General features: G+C 42.3%; 2 protein-coding genes across 18 annotated transcripts in view; one reads left to right on the top strand and one right to left on the bottom strand.

Annotated features, from left to right (window-relative positions):
* Positions 1–5586, top strand: part of ANGEL2 (angel homolog 2) — a 34271-nt gene extending 28685 nt beyond the window's left edge. For 10 of the 11 annotated variants that reach the window (XM_045084724.1, XM_013049207.2, XM_013049210.2 and 7 more), the window contains 2 exons: positions 1344–1507; positions 3302–5586. In XM_045084724.1, coding sequence (XP_044940659.1) covers positions 1344–1507; positions 3302–3453 — 316 coding nt within the window. In that variant the 3' untranslated portion in view covers positions 3454–5586. Of the gene's footprint in view, positions 1–1343; positions 1508–3301 lie in introns of those variants that run through there. The other variant, XM_045084723.1, reaches the window with a different exon arrangement.
* A 454-nt stretch (positions 5587–6040) lies between these two features.
* Positions 6041–15268, bottom strand: part of VASH2 (vasohibin 2) — a 39351-nt gene continuing 30123 nt past the window's right edge. For all 7 annotated transcript variants that reach the window (XM_045084726.1, XM_045084728.1, XM_045084729.1 and 4 more), the window contains one exon: positions 6041–9105. In XM_045084726.1, coding sequence (XP_044940661.1) covers positions 9036–9105 — 70 coding nt within the window. In that variant the 3' untranslated portion in view covers positions 6041–9035. The remainder of the gene's footprint in view (positions 9106–15268) is intronic.

The following is a 15268-nucleotide window of genomic DNA, read 5'->3' as shown; positions in this document are numbered from 1 at the left end:
AGGGAGGAGCCAACTCTGCTGAGCAGGGAGCCTGTTATGCAGGGCTTCATCCCAGGACCCTGAGATCATGACCTGACCTGAAAGGCAGATGCTTAACTGAGCCGGCCAGGCGCCCTCCTTGAGTAAGATGAATAAAAAGACAAATCTAATACTTGGTTTTGACTAATTCTAAAATCTTTTTATAACAAAATGAGGTATAAGATACTTTTTTTTTTTTTTTTGTTGGTATAAGATACTTTTAAGTATCTATATATACATGTAATGTGCTTATACACAGAGCTTATTATCTGTAAACCAAAAAATTGACAGTAAGAGAACAGTTTGAGAAAAACCTACTTTACATTTAATAATATTGTAAATATAAATCCTGAGACATAAAACATTGCTAAAACTGGAAATTAAGGTTATTTGGAAAGAATAACCTTTGTTCTTTGACATTAAGCTCTTTAAAAACTGTCTTTATATGTGTATCTTAAGCCCCTAAGATAGTGCCTGAAACTTAGTAGGTATTAGTTAAGTGTTGAATTTTTAAAAGTTTAAAAAAATTTTTTTCACAATATAAAAGATCTTTAAACTTTTAAGATGTATTTATCGGAAATGATTTTAAATTCTTCATTACAGCACATGTATTTGTAACGTGACATAACTAGAAACCATTATAGAAGCTGGTTTAGGATGTAGTACAAGATTATCTGATATGTCATAGCAAGAAAAATAGAGCCAGTCTGACATCAAAAGTCTGATGGGTTCTTTATTTATTTATGCATTTATTTATTTATATTATTTATAAGTTATATTCATAAAGACCACCTTTTTTCTTAAAAATACAACAAATAACTTATAAATTGTTTTAGAGTGCATATTAGGAAATACAGGCTCTCAAATATTTTTTTTTTAAGATTTTATTTATTTATTTGACAGAGATCACAAGTAGGCAGGGAGACAGTCAGAGAGCTAGGAGGAAGCAGGCTCTCTGTGGAGCAGAGAGCCCAATGCGGGGCTCGATCCCAGAACCTTGGGATCATGACCTGAGCCAAAGGCAAAAGCTTTAACCCACTGAGCCACCCAGTCGCCCCTTTCAAATATGTTTTAATTAATAATAAATCACATTAATATGTAAATAATTAAGTTTTTACCCCACGTATCACAGCCTTGATAATGGGTTTTGAGTATCACCACATGAATGAACAGAATGCCAGATTGTGGTGTGGTCTGTCTAAATAACGCTTGTCTGAATGTCAGGCTTTGTCTGGAAATTGAATGAGAAAGTGCTTTAAACAGGAAGGAGTCTAAAAATCAAGAAAAACTTGATGGATGCTAAGCAATTTTTCTTTTCAATTTAGATTATCTTCAAATTTACGGCACCATTTCAGCTTGTCATCTGTTTATTCACATTATTTTCCTGACACTGGAATTCCAGAAGTGACCACTTGTCATTCCCGAAGTGCCATAACTGTGGATTATATTTTCTATTCTGCTGAAAAGGAAGATGTTGCCAGGCAGCCAGGTAAAGAATACATGTAATCTTGCACTGTGCTTGAGAAGAGAGTAACTCCAACCTCGGGCTGAGTTTGAGAAAGTTAGCTAAACATCTAGGTGACGTTCTAAATTTAAAAGTTAAAAAAATTTTTTTGGTAATGTATTTGAGTAAATCAGTTAATCACCTGTAAAACATGGAAGCAGTGAAGGACCTCAAAGCAAATTATCGCCTAAGAATTATATCCTTAGCTCCTCCTTCCAGTGCCAGTCAGCTTCCGAGTTACGAGCCTCTCGTATTGCCCTTTAGTTTTACTTGCCGTAAATTTACTGGGTTTCTTTTTGTGTATGTGTGACAGCAACATCAGGTAGTTTTGTACTTAAATTTTACTAACGCATACTGCCTTCATGGGAGGACCTTGTTGTATTGCCAGCAATGGACAGTTGTGTCATGTTGACTCTGGATCTTTCTGGAAAGAGAAGTCCATTATATGAATATGTGATTTCAAAAAGCAGAGGTGATTAAGACAGTTTTCCTTGTACGAGTCAGTGAAAGTAAGGTTTTAAATATTAACCAAAGGACTTAATGTGGAGAACAGAATGCAGTTTAAAATGACTAGAAGTCAGAGAATATCATTCAGAAAACTTCACAAGTCTAAAATGTGGGCAGCTGTTCTGTCTTTTCTGATTTCCCTTTGCCCCCTTTTTTTGTGCTACTTTTCTTTTCTCCTTTTTTCTTCTGCTTGTTTTCTCCTTCCTACTGAGGATAACCTGTATTAGTAATACTCTGGATGGCTTACTCCTCCCCAACTAAGATCAAGTCTATGAAATAGGCTTGCTGCTTTGAATTTGTAGTCGGGCTCTGGGAGTTGTCATGCTCAAAGTGTTCACTAGGTGGCAGTAGTGTGCCACGGACCGGCATATCAGATGGTCCTCTGACTCTACTGTGGGCCCTGACTCATGAACCAGTGTATACTAATTTAATCTCCAGGCACCCTATAAACTTCCTACTCAGCTGTCGCTGGGTGTGTCTGGTTTATACAGCTATGGGATAGTTGATTAATTTCTTATGTAGTCATCAATCTCACATTACTTTTTTTTTTTTTTAAAGATTTATTTCTTTTAGAGAGAGCGAGAGAGCATGTGTGTGAGCATGGGGGGAAGTGGGAGTGGCAGAGAGAGAGAGAGAGAGGGATCCTAACCAGACTCTGCATTGAGCTTGGATCCCATCGTGGAGCTGACTCCACAATTCTGACACCATCACCTGAACCAAAACCAAGAGTTGGAGGCTTAACTGACTGGACTGTCCAGGCGCCCCTCAAAATTACTTCATTTTTAAATTTTTATTATTTTTTAAGGATTTTATTCAGCACAGAGAGCATGCACAAGTTGGGGCAGAGGGAGAGGAAGAGGGACAAGCAAGCTCCCTGCTGAGAGTGGAACCCCGATAGGGGTTTCGTTCTCCACCCTGAGATCATGACCTAAGCCGAAGTCAGATGCTTAACTGAACTGAGCCACCCAGGTGCCCTTCAGATTACCTTTAACGTACTTATGTGTTGCACTGATATTTTCTTCTAAAGATTATTTGCAGAACTCAAAACAAATTTGAACCAGGGAAAAAAAACAAACATCTGAAACTGCTGTGCCTAAGAACTATAATTAGCTTATAACTCAATATGAAATGTAATCATATTCTAAAAGCTGTTTCCCATTAGACTCCAGAAGGTTCTGAAGTTCTGTATCATCGTTTAAAGAAGAACTTGTATGATTAATTTACAATGACCTATTGACACAGTTTCTCTAAACATGTGTTTCCTTAATGTAGGAGCTGAGGTTGCTCTGGTTGGTGGCTTGAAACTTCTGGCCAGACTATCACTCCTTACGGAACAAGACTTATGGACTGTTAATGGACTTCCAAATGAAAATAATTCTTCAGATCATCTACCTTTATTGGCTAAGTTCAGACTTGAGCTGTGACTCTTCTTTGATTGTATATACATACATATATATATATATATATATACTTTTCAATTTATATTCTTTTTCAAAAAATGTAAAATATTTCTTGAGAGTTTGCATGTTTATTTTTATGCCGTGGAGTTTCTGAAGAGGTTGTGTTAAATGCTTGAAACAGATATCAGAAGAAACAAGTTTACAACAATTTTCTTTGTAATACCGAAAAAATATTTTCCTTACAAGTGAGATCTAAACGTTTACTCCTTATTGTAAAAGAGTTGTAAATATTTTTTATTCTAAATCCCAGTAAAGTTGACAGTGATTTTTAAACATAGTGCATCCTCTTTAGTTAGTAAAGAATTTCAGTTGATGTTTTTGGCAAGCTTTATGGTGGATCCAAAGTATCTGAGTTCCTGCAAACCACAACTCGTTTCCCTTCCAGAAGGCCTGATTTCATTGTGAGGACCATCTGTTTGTTGAGTCCTAATTAGTTTATCTCAGAAATCGCTCACAAGTGTCCAACCAGCCATTTTAGTTTGGTTTTGAGGGGGCTTGATAATGCTTCTTAGAATTGTACAGATTGTTTAATCCGTCTTTACTCCTCTCCTGAGCCGTGGACGATGTCTGCATTTTGTTGGGAGATGTAGGTCACTGTAACTAAGAGTTGAAGTGCTTTACAGACGCCCTCTTTCCGTCCTGTGACAGGCAGACCATTCCAGCATGCCTGAGAGAGGCAGAGACTGGGTTAGAATGCCTTTGTTTGCCTAGCAGTTTGTGGGGGGTTTTGGTTTTTTATTTTTTTCTCTTCAGTTTCAAGAAGAGATTCCCGGGTTGGAGGAGAAACTTTATTTTTCTGAACCAGTTCTGTGGAAATTTATTTTATTAGGAAACTTGTCTTTAGAACAAAGTGGCAGCTATAAGATTCTTTTGGTTTTGCTCAGATATTTAGGAAGCCCATAGAACTAGTGGGGAGATACCAACTTGGAGACCTAATACTCCTAACTAGTAATTTTAACTGTCTTAGTGGTATTGTTTCTAAGATGTTCCTTTGTTTTCTTTCCTAAAGAGGCAGCAGTGTGACGTGGTGCTGACATTTTTTTATAAAGTGGTCAAGAGCAGGTCTAGTGAGTCCCACAGTTGGCGCTCTGTGTTTGCATCAAACATTTTAAAACAAAAAAGTTAATGTGTCCTCATTTTTAGACAATAGGATAAAAAAATTATGCACATTTTTACTAAGTAGTAATTTTATATTCAATTATACTGAATTATAGAAGTTTTTACAATGGGTGTTCTTCATAGAATGCCTTTCCTGAAATTAGAAAGCAGTATTTACTCCGGGTCCTGGACTTTAAAGATTTTTGTACTAAAGTATATTTACTACAGTTATTTTTTGAGAAAAGAAATCAAATGACTACCTGAACAAGGCGTGTAGGTTATGAGGATTTACCTATGAAAAATGATAAGTATTTTTAAATGTTTAATTTCTCACTTTTTTGGGTTTTTACTTACAGTATTAACTGTAGTTCTAAGACTTTCCACGTTTTCTAGTAACAGTTTGCAGAATATTGTGTGCTCTAATTAACAGATATTGTCCTCATCAAATAATAGTATGATTAATCCCTTTTAATATTGGGGGAAGAAAAATGAAAATGCATTAATTACTCCTTTGTGTTCTGTGAGTTTATTAACAGATAACTTTGTGTATAGGTCATTGTTGCTAAACTAACATCTCTGAAAACCTCTGTGAAAATTTAATTTTTTATGTCCTGATCAATATGTTAATTTTAGGCCCTTTTCATGTGCTTCACTTTGTAGAATAAATCCATAAAAATGCTTTCCACTTGAGCATATAGGACGTAGTATTTTGTGAACTGGAGGCCAAAGGGTCAGTGCAACCTTCTGACAGGTTTTTGAAGCTCTGCTAAAATGAACTGTCCACTTGTCTTTACTTTTTTTGGTCAGAATTGGTGATTCTGTTGGAGCCTTGTATTTACCTGCCAAAAAGCATTTAAATCTGGTTAATCGCTTAAGCCAAATCACCCCCAGGCGGAAGTGCTGTACTGGCCAAGTTTTAAAATGGAAAGAGATACTGTGGAGTAAGAAATGTTGGTTTTCCGATACCTTTTGATATCAAGATAATATGCATGTTTGAAATCTTGTCTTTTTTTTTTTTTTTTTTTTTTGGAATTTAACAACTGTTGGCTCTTAACCCTTTGCTTTCCTAAAAAACCAAGTTAGAGATCCAGAGAATTCAAGGATTTGGGGAAACAGAAGTCATTTGCACTTCGTCTCTATGAATCAAATAATAAATTATTACTCTAGTGTATCTGTGCCTGGAGGTTTTGTGGTAGGTGTGCTAAGTGTGTCCACTGGGCTGTTGTTCCTTCTAAACTACTTCATTACCCTACAGCCTGTATTACTTAGAGTGATGCTAACATGTAAGTGAATTCAGATGTGGCAAAACAGAATAGTGTTGAATACAGGGTCTGAAAATTGTGGAAGAAGATAAGGGTGAGGGAGTGATAAATGAGTTTACTAGGACAAGTAAAAGGACAAGAAAAAAATAAATCACACCCTCTTACATACATTTTTGGAAGAAAAACAATCCTTAAGTTTCCAGGATGGTTTTTATTAAAGTCCCATGCTGTGTATAAACATACAAGTGATGAGAAAAACATTAACTTGAAACATGCACTTATCTGGCATTCTCTAAAATACCATTATACAACTTTTCCTTTACTTAGAAAAATACCCACTAAAACAATCACAGTTTTCCTTAAAGGTTTAAAAAAAAATGTATTGGCCAGAACAAAGTCCAAGAGAATAAACAAGATTCTGAATTGTGTGTCAAAAAAACTGTACAAGGTTGTACATAAAACTATAGCTTACAAAAGCCTTGGGTATAGTAAGAATACAGAATTAAGATTTCCAAAGTTCTATTTACCAATATCTATTAATAAAATCCTTATGAAATAATTGACTTAGAAAAAGTGAAATGCTCATGATTTCAAAGTGTATAGAAAATACTAGATATCACTTTCTGAAATAAAGTGTACTCAAAACAGCACATGGAGTCTGAAATCAAGATTTCTGTCATCCATTTAAACTTTGCATATATCCCCATAATGGCTTAAGCATAAAATTTCTCTTGCACTAATAACTTTAAAAACTAGATTCAAATCATCTCATAGTTTTATCTTTTATTTTTTGAATAATAGCCAGTTTTAAAATTAATTTTGGGGGGAATAAATCATGTCATTTTTTGTTTTGTTTTGTTTCTGCCTAAATATCATCTTAATCAAATACCTGCGCTAGAATGGAAGAGTCTGGTACCTTTCTCAGATCTTTTAGAAATCAACATAATTCCACAGGCAGTAAAGCTAGAATGAAAACTAAGAGCATTTTAAATTACTTTTCATGTTTCTGTGACTAACCCTGGCTCTGGGGGACTGAATCTTACCATCGAGAAGGGAGTGGAAATCAGGTTACTAATTGAATCACCAAACCAGCGGTGGTTTTAAGGCTTGTACATCAGCGTCTTAGAATAGTTTGTGTTCCTATTCTTTACCCTTTTTTGTGGGGAAAAAAAGGGGCTCTGCAGCTGATGACATTCTGTATTTTGGATGGGACAGTACTTAAGTAAAACTTGGAAAATCCTAGTCTAAGCTCTTAGAAAGATCACCGTGGTATAAATGGTGTACTATTAGTGATAAAATTTCAGATTGGCAAACATAAGATACACATACCTTATTTTTCACAGAGAGAGCTAAGTCAGTATTGTTTCAGAACAACTCAAATATTTCAGTAGACGTGGTCATGAGGCTGCAAATGAGTTTGCCTTATGAAGAGATACAAAGATAGCTCATCTTAACTCAAACTGACACTATTCTTAGAGTGATTTTAGTTCAGAATTTTTAACTTCTCTATTTTAATGTAATTGAGATGTCCACTCACTTGGTCCTTTTCACGTAAAGGACGCTACTTACTTGGTCCTTTTCACGTAAAGGACGCTAAACTTCCTTCTTTTTCAAGAAAATAATCACTTTCCATTAATGCCACTGAGTTTTAACATAAAGGGAGCGCACGTGCACATGGCCGAGGGATGAGGTCACCTTCAGTGGTTTTAATGGTACAGAATCTCAGTGAGCAGATTATTTTTCTACTCCCCATTCTAAAATCACCTTCAGGCAAAGAAAGCCAGAGAGGAAGTCCTGGCAACTGAAATAACACTTGTGTTGACTAGCAGACTTCATGTACATCTGCGAGTTGGCCTCCTGTGTTGGCACAGCCGCCGAGCTACAACAGACGAAACAGAAGCACACTCTTGATGGTGACAACGTACACACTTGATGAGTAGAGCTCCTCTCCGCGGCCCGCAGTCCGAAGTTATACAGACACGCTGTCCTTCACGGACTCCGTCACACTCGAAGGTAGAACCCTCTACCTGAAGACTTTTCCATTTAAAAGAAGTTTCTGTTTCTCTTAATTCATCGCATTTTCCAATACCAGTTCCTAGGCCATGAAGTGGTACTTCAAAGAGAGGGCCTGGAAAGGGACCACATGTGCCACCTTTGGTCTTAATATAAGACATCAGGACCCCTCCCTGACAACAGTGAGTCCTCCGAACCAACGCCTGACTCAAGAGTCTAAAAACCGGATGGGACGTGAACAGAAAGGTTATCTGGTTCTCAAGACTCTGCCGATTCTCTCCTGGCCTCTGCCTTTCTGAGTGTGTGGTTGCTGGAGGTCCTTGCAATACTGCTAAATGTGTGTCACAGTGCCGTGACCTCTTGTGCTTTTTTTGCTGGAGTTTGCAAAGTTTAAATGTTAGTGACAGAACACAGACTACCTTCGGATCGTGCTTTTTGTTTTGAAAAAACAAAAACTGCTGTCAGTGAATGCTTTAAGAAAGATTAAGAAGTAACTCCAAGGTCCTGAAAAGAGTTTCCTGTATTGCCAGAAAAATTTCAGTGCTTTTTAGTAAAACACTTGGTATAATACCTTAATCCCATTATATGTGTGCACCAGGAAAAAATTCCAAACTTTCTGGAAATCCCCACTGAAGTACTGGGGAAATAATACAAATAGAATATAAAAAAACAAAACACCATTAAATTTGCATATCTGATGTCAAGATGCTGAGGTAATATTGACTGCTTAAAAAAAAAAAAAAATCCCACCAATTCTTGCCTCTGTTATTGCTGAAAAAAGACATTAATACTGGCTGAGTTACCTTACTATATCAAAAGTGGGAGAGAGGGTTTCAGGAACATTTACTACTGGTGAGGAGGCATCATGTCCAAAAGCAAGTAAATAAAAGTAGGTCAATGGGAAGATAGAAAACTACAGTTACATATGACCCTTTCTATCTGTGGTGAGGGGGACAGTCCAACCCCAGTGGGGTTTCTTCAGCCTTTTCATGGTGGCCCCTTCGTGACTTTCAACATTAATTGTTACCACCCACTCCGATTCCATGTCCAAGTGAATCCTTAAAAATAAAATCCACAGGTTCTCAATAAATAGCTGCAGTTCCTCCTGAAATGCTGGGGTAAAGTGCAGAGAGAAGCACCACGGAAGCCCTCTTGCTGGCTGATATGGCTTGCCTAAATTCGGATTTGGTAGCCCACCTCATTCAGCGTGCTGAGGTCAGCCACCTTCTCAGGCAGTGCGGGCCTAGGGGTCAAAGGCAGGTGGGGGAGAGGGAAGGGATAGAAAAAGATCACTTAGTATTTGACTCGGAGAACTTGACTTTGTTCTCTTGACCCTTCAGGTGCTTGCCCCCAGTGCGCCCCGCCACACCCCACCCCTCCCCACGCTTGGTTCCCAGCTTGACCTTGTGTTCTCAAGTCCACTCTGATGGGATGTAGAGAACATTTTCACAGGCTTTTCAAGGTAGAGCTGAAAAAAACCTGATAGGTTGCCGGATGAGTCTGTCCAGCTCGAAGCCTGCCTTCGGTCACACTCTAAGTTCTGAAACCCAGTATCTGTGAACCTTGCAAGGATCTAAAAACAAATCACTTGTAATCCAGTAGAACTAAAAACCTCAGCCGGACTGTCCTTGAAACCTGGGCTTCCTGATGCTTACGCCCTGGGGGAAATCCAGCAACTACAAGACCTCTCAGGTGCCAGGTTCGCACAGAGAGGTCCTCGGCTCTCTCTGATGGAGGATTACTCTTCCAGGCCCCAGTGCATAAAATCGGGGCAAATCCTTTCCAACTCATCTGAAAAAGCATGTCAGTGTGGAAAATCATTCTGTGACAAATCCTCTGTTTTCCCTCAATACATTTTCTCAAGTACGAATAAGCATTTAGGTGAGATCATGTCAGAAAGTACTTGAGGCTGGAAAAAGAAAATCAGTAAGCACATCACCTGTCTTCATTAAAGACATTTCCTCAATGATTTCCCGAGATAAAAGTACGCCTACGCGTTCTCCCAACTTCATTCACAGTTTTTCCACTTCTTAGCCTCCTACCTTCTCTGCTGAGAGAGAACTGAACTTCTAAACCTAATTAAGGTTCAGTATGGCTAGGGAGTTCACATTCAAAAGTTGCATGTTCAGCCATTTTTATCAGAAGACTGAAGATACTTTTAGGCTACCCATGAACCTTAAGTGTTTGAAGAAAAGAGACCAGAATGAAAAGATAACAGTTTCTTGGTTTATCCTCTGAAGGGTTTCCTCATAGCCAATAGCTTTCCCCTGGCAGGAAAGTGCTCCAACTCATGTGGTGTTGACAGAGCCAGAAATCAATAGCTAATATCGAGGGGCCACTTAAGGACACGAGGCTCAAATTTTGGCAACAAGTTCTATGGCCCTACATATTCGCATCCTGTCCCTCTGCCTGCCTTCATCTCCCCTCACTCCCTTCCTCTTCACCCCTCCCCCCTTTCCCACAACAGCCTATGAACATCCCCTCTGAACCTGATGATTCAAAGTGGTGGAGAAACCTTCCCTAACTTGTTCCTTGGCGTTGCTAAGGAACTTATGAACCTACCCATCTTTGTGCTGCATGAAGCTGATTTCTCAGAGTGACCACGTGCCCTGCTTTACTGGTCAGGAATCCTGCCTCTCGTTTCTGTCTCTGGTCGTGGTCCGAGGGTGCCCAGATGATGCTGACAAATACGGCTGGCAGAGGATAGAAGTCCCTGGACTTCCTTGCATGAAAACCCCTGCTCACCGGACCAGAGAGCTCAAGGCTTCCGACCTTTGGGCTGATGGTGTCCTCCAGCCATACATGCCCTAGCGATCAGCCATTCTCTTTCGAAAGAGCCACTGGCAGAGTGGACCCTAGGGGCCACTGTGAGGACCATTCCTGAACTGGCAGCTAAAGGGAGCACGCTTCAGCCTGAAGGTTCAAACATAAGTTTATATCTCTGCCCTCGCCCTCAGCCCACTAACATGGAGAGACCTAGGGCTCTTGTGGACAAGTCTGGTTCAGAGTCCATTTGTATCCAGTTCATTTTTTCTTTTTTTTTTAATTATTATTTTTAAAAAATTTATTTGAAGGAGAGAGAACAAGCAGAGGGAGCAGCAGGCTCCCACTGAGCAGGGAACCCAACGCAGGGCTCAATCCCAGGACCCCAGGATCATGACCTAAGCCAAAGGCTTAACCCAATGGGCCACCCAGGGGCCCCTCTAATTCATTTTTTCAAAAAGCCCGAGATAGAGTCTCTGTTTTGCTTCCTTGCGTGAGGTGTGTCATCTTTTCAAACAGCTAATATGGGACTTCCTTCTTCAGGGAGACTTCCCATAAGTTAGCATCACCCTAAGGCAAATGTGCTTAGAAAGGCAAATCTACTTCTCCCCTCCTCCATGGGCCACACTTTTAGAAAATTCAGCAATCAAAAAAAATTCACTTGGCGAAGGATAATTTGAAGTATCCCCATTCCTCACTTAACAATAGGATTAAATAGAGGGGACATTTCCTAGAGCGATTAAAATATAATTTCCAGGGTGCCTGGGTGGCTCAGTGGATTAAGCCTCTGCCTTTGGCTCAGGTCGATCTCAGGGTCCTGGGATCAAATCCCGCATCGAGCTCTCTGCTTGGCTGGGAGCCTGCTTCCTCCTCTCTACCTACCTCTCTGCCTACTCGTGATCTCTCTGTCAAATAAATAAATCTTTAAAAAAAAGAAAATATAGTTTCCACACTACCTTTCCTGGTGGTAGATCTGCATGACCATATACATACTCCTTATCCAAACAAATTAAATTTGTAGTGAATGTTTTTTTCCTTTATCTGATGTTTTTAATGATCTCTGTGGGGCAGTCTGTTACGTGGCCCTCCACATCCACTCTCCCCTTCTGTCTTAGTAAAAAAAACCCAATTTTCAGCTGGGCCCAGAGCTATCAAAAACACAAACCACGTCTCCCAGCTTCTTTGAAGCCGGCCAAGCATCAGACTAAATTGTAACCACCGAGATTGACATGGAGGTTTACCAGACAGCTCTTCCAAAGACAACGAGCATGTGCCCTTCCTGGGTTCTCCTGCTCTCTCTTCTGTCTTGTGGAAGTGATGGTTGGACCGTGGCCCCCAAGGTGGGACACTGAAGAAGCGGAGCAGTAAGACGCCCCATACTGTCTCTTTTGAGCCACTTTCCCATCCTGGTGAGTCCCAGCCAAGTCCTAGCCTCCCCCCACCAACCTTACCCTCCACCAAACCCGATCCTGACCGGGATCACGTCCGTCTGTTAACTCACTAATACAACGCCAGCTCCGATGCCAGTCATGGTGGGTGTTGAGTGGGCCTGAGGGAGTTTCGCCTGGGGAGTGAGCACGTGTTCCTAGAAGTTCTCTAGATTCCACTTAGAAGTAGCCATACCCTACCCCAAATCCAAAGACTCACTTATGAGAGTCTGTCTTCCTCCCCCCGGGGCCCTGCACGGGACCAACGCCATGGTGGCTCTTCACACCTCCCCTTGTCTGTCAAGAGTAAGCCACTCCTGGACGGTGGCTCCCCATTCCAGCATCCTCCACAGCACGCACCTGTGAGCTCACCCCAGTTCCTGCACCTTCCTTCCCGACCCGGCCCCTCTCTCAACAGAGTCCCACTTCTCCTTCTCTGAAACTCTAGTCACTGTGCTGCCCTCCCTCTGTGAGAACAGCGCTAGTAAGACACGAGCCCAGCATGGTTTCCCGGGTGGTGGAGTAGATCCGCGCCGACCTATTTTCTCTCCCTCAGTCCCTCAGTCCTGGGCTGGGAGGTCAGCGGCGGGATGGGCTGCAGGGTCCCGGGGCTGGAGAAGAGGACAAACCTGGCCGCTCAGTCCTGGGATGTGGCCTCCACAGAAGCCATTTTTTGCCCACTCACCTGAGCCCCTCACTTTGGAGCCCATCAGCTCGGAGGAAACGGAATTTTCACCACATTCTTCAAAGTGAGTGTGTTCTTAAAACCTCACCCTTTACCTTTACCCTTGGTCTACTACTGGCTCCCTTGAAAACAGATGGACTTGAACTTGGGGGCGTCTCTGAACTCCTTTTTTCTAAACCTTTCCTTAGCACCTGCACCAGTCACTCCCCTTACCTACCCTGGCAGGAATCTTCCGGGTGCTGAGAAATCACCATTATAAGTACCTTTCATTTAGCTGGCCCCTACGAGGCACCAGGCATCGCTCTGAGAGGTTTCCAGGGATTAACGGAGTCTCAACCGTAACCTGACGGGGCTGATACTCTTCCTACCCATTTCACAGAGGAAGAAATCGAGGCCCTGAAAGGGAACTTGCTTAAAGCAAACCTGCATGTTTAGCAAGTGGGGGAGCCAGAACTCACCCCAGAATCCAGAGCCCATGCCCTTAACCAGGGAGCAAACGGACCCCATCCTCCCAGTCCCCGCACAAAGCATCCCTCCAGCATCGAAGGATGACCCCACAACCACTCCAGCCTCTGCGCCATGCCATGGAATGCCCAACCCCATGTCTGGTCATCCCTCCACAGTCCGACCCAAAGGCCACTCCTCTCACGAAGTATCCGACTTCCTTCCCTCACAGTGCATGACTCCTCGCCCCTATTGGCCAGCACACCTGCTGAAGACTCCTGCAGGCTCCTATCCTTTGGCCTGCCTCAGAGACTAGACAAATTGAGGACAGGGATCAAGTCCATTCAGCTTTGAATCCCTCCTGTTGAATTGCCGGTACTTCTCAGTTAAACTTGGGTCAAGTTCTCATTAACATGTAAACGGCGGATAGGGCTTCATTGCGTTACCTTCATCATGGGGTATTTTTAACAATGTCCTAAGCCAGGAATTCTAGTCACCATGATGACATTTTAAGAACTAACAAGTAGGAAGAAAAGAAAAACAATTTTTTTTCTTCCTGTACAGGGAGGCTTTATCTTACCTCTGAAAGCGGCCCAGGGAACCTGCCTGCTTGAAAAGCTAAAGTGGGTTGGCAAAGCACGGAGAACCGGAGGGCTTCCAAAGGAAAAGGACTAGATTGTCTCCTTCCTCTGCAGCCCACCCGCCCCCGCCCCCCAGGTATCCAGAACCCAGGGAAGAACAAAAGGCAGAAAAAAGAGTTCCACCGAGATCCCCCCCAACCCCGGTGAACTGCCTGAAAGAGGAAACACTTTCCTCTCCCAGCGATGCTGGCTGCAATCTTCCAGCCTGGCGAAGGGCAGAAGTGGGTTATCAGCCGGCCACCTGCCTGTGCACCCAGCCAGAAATGCTGCTCCCTCCTGGCCAGCAGCTCGCTCAGGGCCAGAGCTGGGCGAGCCTGTGCGTGGAGAGACCTCTTCCAAGGGCTCCCCCGGCTATACTTAGAATTCCACAAAGGGATTTATTTTTAAGAAACACAAGCACCGGGATGGTGACTCAGCCGGATCTGCACTTGCCCAGAACTTCTCATCAGATGCACGGTTATTATTTTAGGCTGAACACTCTCTTTCTCCAAACCCCTCCCAGTCCACGCAAGGGAAAGAGCTCCGAGGATTTTCCTACTGAGGGCCCTGGGCCAGCCTTCTGTTTGAGAAGCAGCAGGGAAGGGGACTTTAAGTTCCCGTGAGAGCTGCTTCCCTCAGCACACAAACGGATAATCCCGGCCTCATCTGTTGTCCTGTAAACGTATCCAGGGTGACTTAGGGGGACCGCTTGATGGCCTGGTCCTAGGTGTCCCCTTCACCCCAACCTCAGGCCTGCATTCCAGCTACAGCAAGGGCTGTTCGGCGGGAGGTAGGCTGAGGAGGACAGGATGGTGGTTCCACAGAGAAGTTTTCTGTAGCAGAGAAACCCGAGTTTTCCATCCTTGTGACACGTGCTAGAAATTCACACTCTGGGTTTTTTGTTTTTGGTTTTTGGTTTTGGTTTTAAGTAAATTCTACAATGTGGGGCTTGAACTCACAACCCTGAGATCCAGAGTTGCACACTATACCGACTGAGCCAGCCAGGAGCCCCCACACTCTATATTTTCAATGTGATCTTTTGTTCCAGGTAGCTGGGAATAGATATGGGACTTCCAATTTTTCAGGGTGTCTCAATCTTATATTAAATTGGTTTGTGGTTCATTGCCTTGAACCAAATCTATACATAAAATATGAGTAGTATTCACCACTGCCTCCTAAACCTCAACAGTCCGGGGACAGTGAACCGCCTCCTAGGCGGGCAGAGTGGCCCCTCGAGACTCGCACACAGCCTCAGGCAGCCTCCGTGTCCACGAAGAGCTTGGAGAGATTCTGTGTTGGCATCGTGAAGCCGCAAAAAGCCTCAGAACAAGAAAGTTCACGGCAGCATGTTGGGGACCAAGTGGGGACGTCACATCCTAGGGATGAACGGATCAGCTGGTGTGTGTCTGTGTGAGGCTGGGTTTAAGAAAAGAAGCAGTCACGCGGAAGGAGAGCCTCCAGGGCTTC

The sequence above is a fragment of the Mustela putorius genome, unplaced genomic scaffold (assembly GCF_011764305.1).
Source record: "Mustela putorius furo isolate JIRA1106 unplaced genomic scaffold, ASM1176430v1.1 tig00000785_pilon_pilon_pilon, whole genome shotgun sequence".
In the NCBI taxonomy this organism is placed as follows: Eukaryota; Metazoa; Chordata; class Mammalia; order Carnivora; family Mustelidae; genus Mustela; species Mustela putorius.
The sequence above is the reverse complement of the archived record's forward strand: the minus strand, read 5'-3'. Positions and strand labels throughout refer to the sequence as shown.